Raw genomic sequence first — 16,350 nt, 5'->3', positions numbered from 1 at the left:
TGGTCAGTCACTTAGCAACTAGATGCTGCATTAAGAAGAATTAGGATAAATAGCATCCATCCCCAAAAGGATTTAGATACAGCTAAAATGTGGCGGGAAATGTAAATATCTAGAGAGATCTAAAAATTACAATAGATTGGGGGCCAGTTAGAAAAAGCAAGTGTAGGGGCTCTCTGTCATAGTTCTTTCCTAGAAAAAGATTTATTTTTGTTTATGAGTGTGTGTGTGTGTGTGTGTGTGTGTGTGTGAGAGAGAGAGAGAGAGAGAGAGAGAGAGAGAGGGGGGGGCAGAAGAGGTCATCAAATCCTCTAGAGCTGGAGTTACAGGTGCCTTGAACTGCCCAGTATGGGTGTTAGGAAATGGGTCCCCTGGAAGAGAAGCAAGGCTCTGCTCTTAATCAGTGAGCCATCTCCCTAGCTCTCCATCACAGTTCTTAAAATGAGCTCACATGTTGGTTCTGAGCTTCCTGTTAGGCTAAATGAAAGGGAGCATACAGATTCTTAGAAACGAAATTCACGGTTTTCGAATAGAAATGCTCTGATTGATTTCTTGGATTTCTTTTTGGACTAGTTATAGACTCGAGAGGATTTTCTTGACTGGGTCAGTCGGAGACTTGGGAACCCAGTGAATAACCATCTTAAAAATGAGATTTCTCACTACACCAGAGCCAAGTGTTGAGCTCCCCTTATAGTAACATGTGTGGGCAAACACTAACACGCAGCTCCAGAGAATGAAGTTCTGGAGTGCTTGTAGTACATTTATGTAAACTCTGTCTCCAGTGGGACTATCTTCATATCGCGACGAAACCAGAAATGACCTAAAGTTTCCAGAATCTCATTTCTCACCTACATTCCTAATAAAAATAAAAATTGAGTGGAGATGGAAAATAAATGGTCAGGATGCTATCCTCTGGAAAAGACGCAGAGTACAACTCTGCCTATGAAAAGCATCCCAGTATCTTTGGTGGTGAGCAGAATAGAGACAGCTAAGATTCATGCTGTCTTCGGCAAGAACACCCTTAGCACAGTGGCTGATTTCCCTCTGATAACTTGGGCAGATTGAGGCAGGAATGAGCCACACTAGCTGTGAACTCAACAGTAATCAGGCAGGGGGGTGATAACACGTCACAGAGTCGAAGTGAGCCTAGTAGAACCCCGCTCCACTTCTACCACCCTCAGTAGGACCATTCTCCTGTCTCAGTCTTGCGTCCGTTTTGCTCTCGTCTTGTTGAACCGGGACGGCACAATGAGTTGATACCGGATTATAATGTGGATCCAATGAACCATGTGTGTAAAAGGCCCCGGCACACAGCAGGCTCCCAACAAAGTAATAGGGCAGCCGCGGTGGCTTGGACATGCTTGGAGTGCGTCCCCTCCAAAGGTTCCCATGCTGGAAGCTCAGCATTGAGAGGTAGGAGGTCTCAGGATGTGCAGTCTTGCAAAAGGTGAGTGGATCCCAGGGCAGCCACACTCAGAAGGGATTAATGTAATAGCTGTGGAAATGATCCCTGAAAGAACCGCCTGGGACTGGGGTTGTTTGCACAAGATCTTCACACAAGAACAAGTCAGTCAAGATTCCACCAGGGATGGAGGAGGGGCTTACAAAGGCCCACCTCTCCTGCCATCAATGGCTGTTAGTAGAGGGGAATCACTTTTTATCAGGGATAAAGCTCCTGGTAGGGTTCTCATGCTTCAGTAGGTGACCAACACTCAGGCACACTAATTGGACTAAGTGAGTAACAGATAAAGACACAACTTTGGAGGTATGGGGGGGGGTCTGGGAGGAGCTGGGGGTGAGGGGTGGGCATTGTATACATACATACATACATACATACATGCATGCATGCATATATTTTTCAAAGAATAAATGAAATGAATGAGGATGAATAGATGTAGCTCTGAGGGGATCCGATTAATTCTTGATGCAGACATAGCCAACCTTTTCACACTGTGCTATGATGCTGTCGCCTACAATCGTATTGGGTGGCAGTCATATCTATCCTGGGATGAACACTTCCCAGGGTCACAGATAAGAAACACCTGAAATCAAGCCCATTTTACACACTTGGCCTCTCCATGTGTGGCTCTTTTCCCCTTTTCTCCTGCCATGTGATGTCACCTTCCTGTTCTAACACAGCTAAAGGCCTTCAGCAGAGGCTGGCCAGGTGGGACCACTCCGTCTCAGACCTTCCACCTCCACCATGGGGAGTTAAATAAACATCCTTCGTCACAAATTATCCCTCCTCTTATATTTTGTTATAGCAACACAAGACAGATTGAGAAATCCACAAAAGAAACCTCATGTGAGTTTTCTTCCATCCTGTTTTCTGTATGAAATCTGTTTCCAGTAATAACACTTGTGATATTTATTCTTTGAATGACAGTTTTCATAATCTCTCTCTCTCTCTCTCTCTCTCTCTCTCTCTCTCTCTCTCCAAAGTTAGACTAGGTTCTTCTTCCAAGGTGGCCCCCCAAGTCACCTTCTGGTGCCATTTGTCTATTTAATGGTGGGGAGCAAATGTCTGCTCTGTCACCCACACCCAGAAACAGGGCTGGTAAAGCTGGCTGCTGCAGAACTCCTGAGGCAGCAGAGGGAAGCCAGTTGTGGGTCCAGGGAGACAGTATCAAAGGCAGAAAGAGTGTGGGGCTCTTGAAATGCAGTTGGAGACCATTGGTGCCTGTGTTCTACAGGATAAAACTCAGACACTATCCAGGTCCCAGGGTCTGTTTTGACCTCATTGTTGGGGCTGCTCACACTCCTCCTTAGGGTCTCTCAGAGCCTCCGGTGACCAGAAGTGTCACACATGGGTGTCACTTTCAACCTAGTCATCTCCTTCTCACCCTTGAAAATTAGCTCTGATGCTTCCCCTCTCCCTGCTGTGTGCATGCTTTTCACCCGTGAGGCGGAGTCAGTATGGATGTGTTCCCTCGCCCCCACACAGGCTTGGAGAACTTGGAAATCAAATCTTACTCCCTCTGGATCTCGAGCATCAACCACTGCACTTTACACCCAGCAGCTGTAGATGGTGGTGTGTGAAAATGAGTAACTTTGGGGTCAGAGGTGCCCATTGGTAAGAGGGCTTCCTGCTCTTCCTGAGGACCTGAGTTCAGTTTCCACCGCTCACATTAGCCAGTTCATAACAGCCTGTCACTCCAGTTCCAGGGCATCTGATATCCTCCCCAGGTACACACAGACACACACACAGACACACACACATACACACACACACACACACACACACACAATAAAAACAAAAAAATTGAATCTGTTTTTAAAAGTCTGTGCCTTTGAGACTTTGGGGTTCTGATCGCTCCCCTGATTCTTTTCAAGGGACCCAAGAGCTTGTGAGCAGAGCCTGAAGCTCACACGGTGACTCCAGTCGACCTTCCCCTCTCTCTGCCACCCACACTGGGCCTGGGTAGGGAGGGAAGCCCTTGTCTGAGGGCCCAGGCAGCTCTCTGCTCTCTCTCAACGAGGAAGGGTTCCACACCTGATTGGGGCTGTGGAGTTCTCCAACTTCCACCAGGCCTTGGGTGGGTTCAGGTAGCGGCACCACAGCTCCCAGTCGAAGCCTTGGGCGGCCAATGGGTACTCTTCTATCTCAAAGTTGTCATATTTGATGTTATCGAAAGACGGTGAGATGATCCGCTTCCGGTTTTCCTTGATGCGCGTGAGGACTGGTTCTGCCCTGAGCAGGAAGGAAGAGGAGAGCTATTACTGCCGCCAAGGTGGGCAGCAGACAGACGAGCAGCTCACCATGGTCACTTGCCAACAGCAAGAGGAAGGAACTGCTGCTCCCCAAAGATAGAGAGAAGTGATTTCTGCATCCCCAGGGGTTGACGTCCCCTGCTAAGTAAGGACTTCGGAGTTGGCAAGAAGCCCAGTGGACCCTTCAGTATAACCAGGGCTGAACTGAGAGATTCTCACCTAGCCTGTATGATTATTTCCCTCCCTCACCCCTACAACAAAAATCAAGATAAAAAGAAGTAAATATATATAGAAGGAATAGAGTTGAGACTTTAGAGGAAACTTTTAACCTGGGTTTTGATTTTGCTTGAATCAACCTGAAGGAAGAGGCAGGAGGTGTGGGCGAAGTTACATTCTCCTTTGCCTCACCCCCAGGGACTGGCATGCCCCTCTGGGTAGCAGGAGAATAATGTGTTTGCCGACAGGAATGATAAGCTTCTCATTAATAATATATTCTGTGCATAATTGTTTATTCAAATCAGCTTGAAATAGTAAGTGTCCCTCTCCTTGGCCAGCCATAAATTCAGTGGAAATGCTTTTTAAATAGTCACAAATAGCACACAGGGACTTCAAGAATAAAAAATGACTTGCTGCAACCTAAGGAGTTTAGGCCTGTGATGCCGTGTCCCTCCCAGGCTGCCTGCAGGCCCTGCCACTCCTTGCTGCCAGCGTGCCCTCCTCACCCTGCTCCCCCAAGACAGAGGAGCAGGACCTAGGCAGGCAGTGGCACCATGGAGATAGGAAGGGGAGTGGAGACACCGAGGCCACCAAGCACTTGAGGAAAGAGGGCAGGAGACACATATCCCAGCTATAAGTCAGCCTTAGCATCTGCCTCCATGTCCAGGCAGAGCCACACATCGTGAGCAACACCAGACATTCATAGCCCTGCAGGGAAGCCAATATCATCTGTCCTGTGAGGGTTCAGTAGCAGCCACAGAGGCCACTTGTCAGCTCTCATGCTTACCCCATCCAGCACCTAGTCGTCCTGACTTCACAAAGGAAGACTATATGACTTAGTTTTGCTGGGATGGAGGTTCTGAGAGCATTTGAGGATGCAGGGAGCCACCTCTGCCCACCTCTGCCCATTCAGTCCTGCTCTGTCTATGAAGTAAGGCATCTGTGTTGTATCTGCTCCAACTCTGTTGTTTGCAACTCTGAAGTCCCATGCTCGGCTAGACAGAAACACTCTGCTTTTTTGTTGTGGTTAAGGTTAATTTATTTCTGTTTTATGTGTCTGAGTGTTTGGTCTGCACGCATGAATGTGTATGACTTGCATGCAGTACCTGACAGTGCCAGAAGAGGGCAATGGCTCTCCTGGAACTGGAGTTACAGATGGGCATCAGCTGCCATGTGGGTGCTGGAAACTAATTGGAAGGGAATATGGGTTCCTTGCAAGAGCAGCCAGTGCTCTTAACCACTGAGCCATCTCTCTGCTTTGCCCTTTGTATATACTTGTCTTCCTGATCGGTGTTGTGGAATATTAGTTTAAGATGTGTTACATTCATTTATGCTGAGGGAATATTTGTTTAATGATGCAAAGATGTGCTGTATTCTTTTATGTTGTATTTGTTTAATTCTGTAAAGCTGTGTTACTCTGTCTACCTAAAACACCGGATTAGTCTAATGAAGAGCTGAATGGCCAAAGGCTAGGCAGGAGAAAGGATAGGTGGGGCTGGCATGCAGAGAGAATAAATAGGAGAAATCTAGGAAAGAAAGCAAGGAACAAGAAAAGGAGAAAGAGAGAATTCCAGGGGCCAGCCACCCAGCCACCGAGCTAGCCACAGAATAAGAAGGAAAGAAAGATATATAGAATAAAGAAAGGTAAAAAGTCCAGAGACAAAATATAGTTAAAGAAAAATGGGATAATTTAAATATAAAAAGCTGCTAGAAACCAGCCAAGCTAAGGCCGGGCATTCATAAGTAAGAACAAGTCTCTGTGTATTTATTTGCGAGCTGGGTGGCAAGTTAGATTGGGTGTTCCCACACCCTTCAAGTGCTGACCCCTGACTCTTTGCTCTGCCTGAGGCTGAGCCTTATTACAAGATTTGGCTCATTCACACACCCATACCTCAGCTGTCCCCACAACCCTCTTCTAATCTTCTAGCCCATAACTGAGCTCCCAGAATGCACTGCACTTCTGAGTCAGACCCACCAGGTCACACTGGGACCCCTCCTGTCCCTGAAGCACTTACCAGCCCACATTGAACTCCACGTGGGCATCAAACAGGGCCACCACAGGGGCCGTGGCTGCCCTCCAGCCGCTGACCCTGGAGCGGATGAGGCCTTCCTGCTTGCTGTGGCGCACAACTTTGATGAAGCCTGGCTTCTGGCCATTCACCTTGTCCACGTATTCCGTTAGCTTCTCTTTGAGCTCCTCTGTGGGTGAGAAGGAACTGAGTAAGAGCCAAGGTTGAAACAACCAAAAGAGTCACAGTACTGAGGTGAAACGCCGCCCCTTCCCAGGAGCCAAGCACACCCCCGTTGCACTCACTCCAGGTTTTCACTAGCTCCCACTGGTGGCCAGCATAGCTTAACTTGGAGGGGAAACAGGAGGATGGTATTTGTTTAGCTTCAGGATCGGACATTTATCAAGAACCCACACACGTTGTCCAGTTCATCACAGCAAGGCGACTGGAAGGTGGGGCTCACACAGCACATGAGTGTCGGAGGCAGGTTCACACGTGGTCTACGGATTTGACCGGCCTGTACCGTCAAAATTTGGAATAGGATCCAAAGTGTTCCCTAAAGGCTCACGTGTTTGAATGCTTAGTCCTCAGCTGGCGGCACAGTTCTGGGGACCATTTGGGAGATCCCACAAAGCTACCTTTGTCTACCCCTGCCCACTCAGTGCTGCCCTGTCTGTGAGGGAGGGCATTCGTCTCTGCAGCCTCCAGGTAGTGGAGCCCTGTCCTTGGCTAGGCAGGAACTTGCTGCTCTGCCTTTATCCTGGCCACGTGTCTCCCACAGAGCTGCTAGCTAGGGCCACACCTGGGATATCACGTCTTTTAGGTGTTGATCCTTCATGGTCCTGTACCACTGGAGACTTGGCTCTATTGCAAGGGTCACCTATACAGCTGTATCCAGAATCCTCTCTCCTCCTTCCGGCCCCTAACTGAGAAACCAAACTGCATTGCATCTCTGAGCTGAAAGTCCTGAATCACATTGGGGCTCCTTGTTTCCCCGAGTCACTCACCAGCCCACAGTGAACAACACATGAAGGACATGAACCACTGGGGGCTGGGACCTAGCTAGAGGAAGCATATTACTGTTGGGGGCGGGGGAGCGGGAGAATCTGTAGTCCCAGCAGCCAGCATGTTATATAACAAGACACCTCACGTGCTGGGGACAATAATTTCAAAGGACTGTCTCTTGCCAAACCATGAGTCGAAGCAAACTTCTCTCCCTTTAAATTGCTTCTTGTCATGTATTTGGTCAGAGCAGAGAGAATATAGAGCAGGCTTCTTCTGCGCTCAGTTGCTGCCTCCTGCCCATCCCCCTCCATCGCTCCTCCTGCCAGCCAGAGGTGCCCCAGAGGTGCCCCAGTGGCTGATACCTTAACTTGTACTCTGCCTCCATCGTGTTTCTGGAGGCCAATGGCAAGCATTGAGCTGTGAAGACAAGGGGGTCAGTGGGCTGCTACCCATTGTAACTGGGCCTGGCTCGGTATGTACCATGCTGTTTCTGTACCTCCACGATGGGAGTTCTCAGCCTGGGAGGATATAGCAGCCAAGATCATTATACTTCCCTAGCAGAGAAAGCAAGAACCCAGGACTCCTCACAGTCTGTTGAGGAGGATTCATTTTGAGCCAACCACCTATCCCCAGGGGTGAATCTAACAAGGGCACAATGAGTCATGGGCAGTTCTGTATTCCATGTTGACACAAGGAATGTGTATGTACTCGATGTAAATACCTTAGCTCGTACACACCAAGAATGATGTTCTAAAACACTGATGAGGGGGTTACCAACAAAGGGTCCCCCCAGGAGTTCCCCCTCCCTAAGTTGAGTTCATGCACTCTTTTGTCTATCTCGGGCAAGCTCCAGCTTTCTCTTTCTGGCTGGCCAGAAGCAGAAGCTAGCCTCCCAGAGGATGAGTGGTCCAGACAGGGAGGCAAGCCATCGCAGATCCTTGAAAGAGCCAGACGAATCCATGGCATCATGCAGAGCAGACACAAGCTCACTGACAAGCTGCCTGGAGACCCACGCCCTGACTGCAGGATTCTATGCCAAGCAGCATTGGATGTTTGAAGCCGGTGACTTCTCGGATTGTCTTTAGACAAAGCAGGGTGAGCCATAAGACTGGGGCACAGACATATATCAGACACAGAAGGGTCAGCTGGGAAGGCACAGCAAGTGGGACAGATTCTGTTTTCCTAAAAGTTCTAGTTCCATTATAACCAGTCACCGGGGAGCCAGACAAAGGCTGCCGATGGGCAAGTCTGCCTGAAGCCAGCTGAATTCTAATCATGCTCAGATTCAAAGGTGTGTCAGTCACTGCCAATGCAGGCAGGGAGAAAGAGGGTTAGAAGGTAAGGGGTGGGGGTAAAGAGTAGGAGGGGGAGACAGGGAGGGTGGGGTAGGAGAGGAAAAGGGCATTGAGATGCTTAAAATATTCCAGAAGATGGATGATTCTGGTCCATTCACCTAACTCAGCTTCCATGCTTTCCTCCAACCTCTGTCAACTGCTAAGTATTAGATACCTCAAAGGCACTTCCATGTTCTCAGAAAACGTCTCCAAAATGTTGCCTGTGAGATATACATTATATATATTAATATTTTATAAATTAATGTATATTATATACCTTGCTAAATATTTTATATATTAAAAGTATTTCTCAGAACTTGCTGCGAAATAGAAAATACTCTCTTTCACCTTATAACTAAATACAAGCACATAACAGATCACCCCTGCCTTTAGCTAAGGCTGCCGGGAAGCTTGGGGATAGATATAATGACTAATCATTATAGTTTGAGCCACATTTTTGCTTCGCTATCTAACTCAAGACTTTGATTTTCAAAATTCTAATCTGAAAGATTAAAACCATCTTTAACTTTTCCCCTATGTAAACTATATGAAAAAAGTGTGAAATGTGTGGATTGTTTATTTGTTCGGGGGATCTGTACTGAGGATTAAATCTAAAACCTCATACATGCTAAGCAAGCAATCTAGCACACAACTACAACTAACTCTCTCTCTCTCTCTCTCTCTCTCTCTCTCTATATATATATATATATATATATATATATATATATACATATCACAAATGCATATGTAGATCTTAATTTTGAGACAAGGTCTCACTAAATTACCCATGCAAGCCTTGAACTGGTGATCCTCCTTCCTCGGCCTCCCAAGTAGTTGGGATTAGAGGCCTGACCATAGATCTCACTAAAAGATATTTTTAAAGCTGGGCGGTGGTGGTGCACGCCTTTAATCCCAGCACTCGGGAGGCAGAGGCAGATCTCCGTGAGTATGAGGCCAGCCTGGTCTACAAGAGCTAGTTCCAGGACAGGAACCAAAAGCTACAGATAAACCTTGTCTTGAAAATCAAAAAAAAAAAGTATTTTTAAAAATCAGTATAAACACTATTTAATAAAATATCATAGTAGAGCAGGATAGATTGATGCTGCAGAGTAGAGAAGCTATCTCTTGCACTCAGTGCAGCATGCTGGGAAACAGGAGGTAGGTCTGCTCCTTGTCACTTTTCCAGACTGAGAGAGAAACAATTTGTGTCCTGCATGGGGCCAAGCCCCCTCCTGCTTGCGTGGTGCGTCCAGCCTTCTCCTGCTGTCCACAGATTCCTGCTCTGCTGACATCCAAGAGACTTCAGTAAGATGGGATGGTGACACCCTGAGAGGGTGCAGACCATGCTCCATGGCCCCATAAGGAGTGCTTCCCCAGAGCCTGCTCTTATTCCTTCAGACCAACAAGAAGCGGGAATCCCGCAGCCTGGCTGCACCGAGCTCTTTCCCTATATCTGCCTCATTGTGGTGCTTCTGTGGTTCACCAACCAGCCCAGAGTGATGACTCACAGGCTCGACAGGCGGCGAGGCAGCCACTACTGTTAATCAGGGTTAAACGCTTGGCCGGACACCATGGTCTTTAGTGTGAAGGAAACCGAAACATTGGGAAGTTGGTTTGCATAGGCTTCTCTGCTTTTTGGAAGGCAGAGGCACGGGTGTTTTTGCAAAAGTGTTTGGCTAGGCTTGCCAGGGGCAGGCAGACCAGTACCTCTTCTTTGTCTTTTAGTGTTCAGGAGACGGTTCCCCTCTGTGTGCTGTAGGTCTCGCAGAAGCATGACTGAAGAGAAAGGCTACTCACCCATTTGTTTGTTCTTTCGTTCAATAGCTATCATGTATGTCCCAGTCGCTGTGGCTGTGAGCAAGACAGTCTACAGTGGACTAAGTGTTTGGGGCCCACTCAATGCATACTGAAATCCTAATCCTCCACGTGATGGCATCAGGAGGTGGAGGATGGGGGGGGTGGGCAGGTCACAGGGATAGAGTCATTGTTTAAATTCTCTCTAGAGTCTGGCTCTAATGAATACACACACTGGGTTATTTATGAAGTAAAGACCCATTTCCTTAGAGTTCAGTAGGTTAGGTTGTCTAAGATCAATATACCAGCATCTGGCATGGGAAGGGTTAAGAGGGAAACTTTCTGTTATTCCTGCATGGCATGAAACAAAGGATGAAATTGGTGGGATGCTCCTGAAGCCTCTTTGGTAAGGGCTTTAGTCTCCTTCGTAAGGGAAGAGCCTGCTTGCTTATCTTTTCTTCTTTCTTCTCCTTCATGTTTAGGTGTCTGGCTTGTGTACCACATGTGTGCAGTGCCCATGGAGGCCAGAAGAGGGCATCAGAGCCCCTAAAACTAGAGTTTCAGACAGTTGTTAGCTGCCATGTGGGTGCCGGGACCCAAACCTGGATCCTCTGCAAGAGGTATGCACTTTTAACCACTGAGCCGTCTCTCCGGGCTCTTATCATTTCTTAAAGGCACAGCTTCCCCCATCACAGGAGCACCTCAGTTTGAGAAGGCACTGTAAAAGCACAGGCCTACTGCCTCCATACAGATGTCAGAGAAGCCTTCACTCTCTCCCCAGAGAGGAGTCACTAAGAAGTTGCGGGGAAGGCGGCTCAGTGTAAAGTGCTTGCCTTGCAACCAGGTGGCCCTGAGCTTAATCCCCAGAACTGCATAAAAAGCCTATCACAGTTTTATGCATCTGTAATCCCAGCACAAGGGAGATGGAGACAGTGGATCCCCGGAGCTCACTAGCCAGCCAGCCTAGCCCACTTGGCAAGTTCTAGGCCAGTGAGAAACCCTGTCTAAATAAACAGTATGGACAGCATTTTTGAAACACCTGGGACTGCCCTCTTGCCTACACACACACATGCACACACACACACATGCACACACACACACACACACGCACACACACACATGCGCGCACACACACACACACACACACACACACACACACACATACCCCAAAACACTAAAATGTCAAAATGTTGGCTATATTTGTGAGATCCCAGCACCTCCTATGGTGTCACAGGCTGGACACCAAGCCCAACATATGAACACTGGAGACAACACTTGCCTTTGGGGCTGTCCCTTATACATGCTTTGGACCGTCCTCTGGGGTTTCCCAGCTGCCCTCTGAACAGACCGCTGTCTTGTCTCCCTTTGGTCACTCCTCCTCCCAACATCAAGCCCAGCATGGATCACTGTTCCTCCACTCTCTGCTCCACCCCTGCTGGTCAGTGTGAACAAGAACAGCCAGCTACTAACGATGCTGATTTAAAGATGAAAAACACAGCACGTTTTATTTGGTTTATTCTTTAAAGAGTGAGCAGCAGTTGGGCTTCTTCATATCAGAAGATTAACTTGCCATTCTCTAAAGCCACTTAGAGCCATTGAAACACAAACTCTATGTCAATACACTTTAGGCAGAGATTACAGGAAAGGATGCCATGGCTGTCAAAACTAGCTGATCATCACAGCGCTGGAGAGCCAAAGAAAGCTGAAGGAAGATGACACTCATCACATTCTCCACGAAGAAAGTGGACTCAGGGGGCCATGCTGATGAGCAAGGTAGCCTGGCCAAGACAGCATGGATTCCAGAATGGGACAGTTTGATGTATGTCTCACTCTCTCTGTGAGATCACCAAGCTTTCAGCTCAACTCATCGGCAGGTTACAAGTGTTTTCCTTGGGTCATTCTTCTGTCCTTCACACTTTGGTCCAGCTACCTTATGAGCTGCCCTTCCTCAAAGTCAGCTGGGGCTGAAGGAGATTCCAAATGACCTGAAATTAAATAGCCTCTCCACCTGAAGGCTGAGCCGGCTGTGTTTGTTTGGCAAAGACTTGGAAAAGTGGTCCATAAGGAGCCCCCCCGCAGAAGGCTGTTAAACATGACCACAGGGACCAAGCACACTATCATATCCCAACTTAGTATGACCAAGTGATGAGAGAAAGCCCCAGAATCACCACCAAAGAGCTCCACTTGTATCTCATTCTGCTCCCTGATGTCACGGCTCAGCACTAGGGATGCCCAAATCCACTAGAAATATCTACTCCAAAATTAGTAGGGACTCCGAAGCCAGGCTTCAACCACACTCCCCCTCTTCTGCTCCTCGGTGGCTTGTTGTCCCCATCACACTGTCCTGCTTCAAATTGATTTTTGAAGGCGACTGCAGCAAAGGACATGAAAATGTTTGCCCAGTAGTCATGTGCTGGGCTCTACTCAAACCTCACTCTAGCCCATCCCCCTTTGCCCTCCTCCTCCTCCTCTTCTCTTTCAATTTCTAATGCCTGTCAATGGCTGTGGAATTAACCCCCCCCCATGTTGTTTCATGCACCTGGCTTGATGGCACTAATGCTAAGCAGGGGGGAGCTGTGCTTGCAGAAGGATTGTGCACGCATTGTGTAGGACCAGTCATGAGCTAGGTCCAGCACTGTAACCCAGAAGTTATAAACGAGGGCGGGTACAGTCCGTGGTGCTCAACATATGTAGTGCCATGCGATGGGCACTGTCCTCATCGCTTTAGATCCCCTCTTAGAGCATTCTCCCATTATTCCATCATAACTCACAGAACACATCTGAAATATGCACACCCGCCTTGCAGACAGCGGTGCTCATGGGTAAAGTTCCTTTATCTACCTTCATGTGCTCAGTACTATCCTAAACCCGCTTCACATAGGACTCATTCAACACTTCCAACATCCATAATACTGTTGGCTATGGTTCGGATCATAAACAGCCCCCAGGGATCAGGTGTTGACGACTTGGCTTCCCAGGCAGCAGTGTTGAGAAGTGACCTGATAATTTGGGCTCTGATCTCATGGATGTATTAATCCACTTATGGATTCACAACCTAATGGGATAAGTGGAAGTGATGAGGACCTTAGGAGATGAGGCCTGGTTAGAGAAAAAGTCAATGGGAGTGTGCCTTTGAGAGAGAAACCAGGACCCGTACTCCTCCTCATCAGAACCATTGCTGCCATCAGTCAGCAGAGACTTCCTCTTCTTCCTCCTCTCCCTAACTCATTCTCCTCCCCCCACTCCCCTTCTTCTTCTCCCCCCCCCCCCCAATCTGGCTGAATGAGGTAATTGTCTCTGCTCTGCCACATGCTCCCTTTCGGCCTCCCCATGGACCCAGAAACAACATGAACAATTACCCATTGTCCTTAACCTCTGAAACCATGATTGGAAATTAATCTTTGCCCTCTTGATTTATTGTTACCACAAATGAAGTAATCTTCAGAGTCCAGAAGAAGTTAGGATCATCTCAGTGCCACAGCAACAGTCAAGTGACGCAAGCCTGGGCAACTTGGCTCAGAGGCCAGCCACCTTCAAGGGATGGTGAGTGAAGGGTCTGAGATTTCACCTAGCATGGTCTGGATGCAAGGTCAGGAGGGAGGAGTGGTGAGTCCTGCTCTGATCTGCCTGACCCTAGAGACTAGACCTTCTTCCTTTCTACTCCACAGCCTTGGCTTCCTCAAAGCATGGACCTCGGCTACGGCGCTTCTTTAGAGCCAGCCTTCTGTGGCTGTCTGCTCATCCACCTCGATTAATGGAGTAAATGAGAACGAGAATAACAGAGATCAGCTGTGTCCCGGTTCAGCGAACTTGGGGAAAGACCAGCTCAACTTTGCCTCCCTGGGGCTCAAGGAGGGACCCTATTAAGCAAAGGCAGGATAGTGCTCAGATACTAGAAGCTGCGGAAGTGTAAATGACTCCTTCTGCTCCAGTGGCTTTAGGAAGGAGCCACGGGCTAATTAAAAAGACTATAGTAAAGCCGGCACTTAGGGAGGCAGAAGCAGACAGATCTTTGTTAGTTCAAGGTCTCAGAATGAGTTCCAGGACAGCCAGAGATACACAGAAAAACCTGGTCTCAAAAATAAAAAAAAAAAAGAAAAGAAAAAAAGGATGATAGTAAGTGATTGATGCCAGTTGCGTTCAAGCTGAGAACACTGCTCCGGCCCTGGTACCCTGACTTGGGGTACACAGTAGGGCCTTCCCCATCATCTCGGTAGGATATGAACTCAGAGCCCCAGGAATGCTGGAGACCCCATACAACAACAGGCTCCATCCAAGCTGAGGACAAGCAGATCTGGGACCATGGGATGCAGAGCAGATTCCAGAAGGGCACTTAGGAAGGTCCAGCACATCTTGCAGGTAAGCCAGAGGCCAGCTTGACATTTGGTGCTGACTTCTCTTTTCATGCAGTTTTAATTTCTCTTTGGGACAGTTTTATAGCATCACTCAGCTCAGAAACTCCATCATACTCTCCTAGGAGACAGCACAAGGATTTAGGGTCCTTAGTCCAAAATTTTAGAATTCAGAGATTCTTAAAGTCTCCAAATCACAGCAATAGTTAGGAGCTGATTATTCCATCCTCCACCTCCTGTCCTCTGCTCTGCTTCCCAGATGCACAAGGTGAAGGGTCCTGACCCTGATTATCCTCGGCCGTTTCAGCAGGACTCCCAAGCACCCATGTTCACCCACACCACGCTGCCTTTGCGCTAAGTTCCCTCCGGTTGGGGCATTCCTGCCTTTACAAGCACAGATGTTTTAGGATGCCTGTCCTCACCTGCAGTTCTCCCAATCTGGGGTGGGGCTGAGAAGCAAGGGGACTATTTCCCCTCAGACATGGAGGACTATTAAGACAGGTGTTCCTCAAAACCAACGAGGGATAATCTCTGGCCCAAAGCTCCAGAGTTATCAGTGGGAACTCCAAGCTTCCTTAGCAGCCTCTGAGGGAGGAGGTAAAGGCTCTCCCTGGCTGTGAATTGGGCCTGTTCTTCTGCAAATCTCCTCTGCTCAGGGCACCTGCCCAGCTGCCTTCATCGGGCTGATTTGTGAGGCCCAGGGACCTGCAGGTGTCACGCAGATTTACACCACACAGCAGGTGCAGCTCATCACACGGGAAAGTGGACGCCCCTTTCCTCAGCTCACAGGGCACCTTCAGAAAATCTATCTTCAAGGAGAAGGCTCCACATGAAGGGGCGGCTGACAGGGCAGAGCCCAGAGGTCTGCCTCCAGCCCTCCTGGTTTTCTTTCTTTCTGAAAAGATCTCGAGTAGATTTCATTCTCGGCTCTGCCACAATCTCTCCTAGCTGGGTGACTGGGTGCGGACGGAATCTCCCAGAGCCTTGGGCTCCTCATGTGCGCAGTTAGAATAACACTGTCTGCTATCTGGCTTAGCACGCGTTGACAGGAGACCACGGGGCATGCTGAGTGCTTCAGCGGTGCTCCTCGGTGCTCCTTATTCTGAACTCTTGCCTCCTCTTCCTCTTTTTCAAAGGAAGTCACCTGGGCTGGGAATTGTCCCCACCCCTGCATCATCTGGGAAATCCAGCCTGCAGAATGTTTCCCAGGGACACCCTGTACCCCTAGAGAACACCATTGCTGCTCCTCAGGGCTGTCTGCCCACTATACACCCTCCCTTCAGTCTCCTCTTCACAACCTGCGTCTGTTTCTTCAGTCGCCTCTAAAGTGACTTCTCCTAAGAGGGTTGTTGTTACTGCCATTTGACTGTTACAACACATAAGTGTTACTACTATAAACAACCCATTTGATTGATGAGAACACTGAGGCACGGGGAAGCGAAATACCTCATCCAGTAACTGGTAAGTCATTGAGCCAACATTCCAAGTTCTGGAGTTTGACCCCAGAATTTCTCAACTCAGCTTCTGCTTCTTCCTAGGGCAGAAAGGTACAATCAGCGAGTCTCCTTTTAGTCTCTGTGCTAGGTACCAAACACACATCTGGCAAGCCTCTTTTTGTCATTTAAAGCAGGTGAAAAGGTAAAGGAAGTCTGTCTGTTTCTCTTTATTTGCCTTTGTTTAGGCTCGGGTATCCATTTCACAGATGAGAAAAATGAGGCTAGTAATTGGGGATCAGGCTGGATTTATCCCTGTTTCTAGCAGCCATTGTGAATGGCTGCTCCAAAAACGGGCTTTATTCCCAGAGTGTGTGTGCCAGAGGAACCGTTCGAGGATTTGGAGAAAGCCCCAGGATAGGAAGAGGGGGGGTCTGTGCACCTGGATGCCATCGATGCACACTTAGGTGGTAAGCACGGAGCTGAGACCCAGCACTGA

At 48.4% G+C, this 16,350-nt stretch overlaps 1 protein-coding gene across 1 annotated transcript in view; it reads right to left on the bottom strand.

The window, feature by feature from the left end:
• The window catches only part of Galnt18 (polypeptide N-acetylgalactosaminyltransferase 18), a 310,769-nt gene that overhangs the window by 84,991 nt on the left and 209,428 nt on the right, over window positions 1-16,350 (bottom strand). The window contains exons 4-5 of the mRNA XM_041667178.1: window positions 5,940-6,123; window positions 3,491-3,688 (exon numbers count right to left, since the gene is read on the bottom strand). Of these exons, the coding sequence (XP_041523112.1) occupies window positions 3,491-3,688; window positions 5,940-6,123 (382 nt within the window). The remainder of the gene's footprint in view (window positions 1-3,490; window positions 3,689-5,939; window positions 6,124-16,350) is intronic.

Source organism: Microtus oregoni, unplaced genomic scaffold, assembly GCF_018167655.1.
Source record: "Microtus oregoni isolate MIOR12 unplaced genomic scaffold, Mior012 000016F_ref0000370, whole genome shotgun sequence".
In the NCBI taxonomy this organism is placed as follows: Eukaryota; Metazoa; Chordata; class Mammalia; order Rodentia; family Cricetidae; genus Microtus; species Microtus oregoni.
Note: the sequence above shows the minus strand (reverse complement) of the source record. Positions and strands in the feature narration are given on the sequence as shown.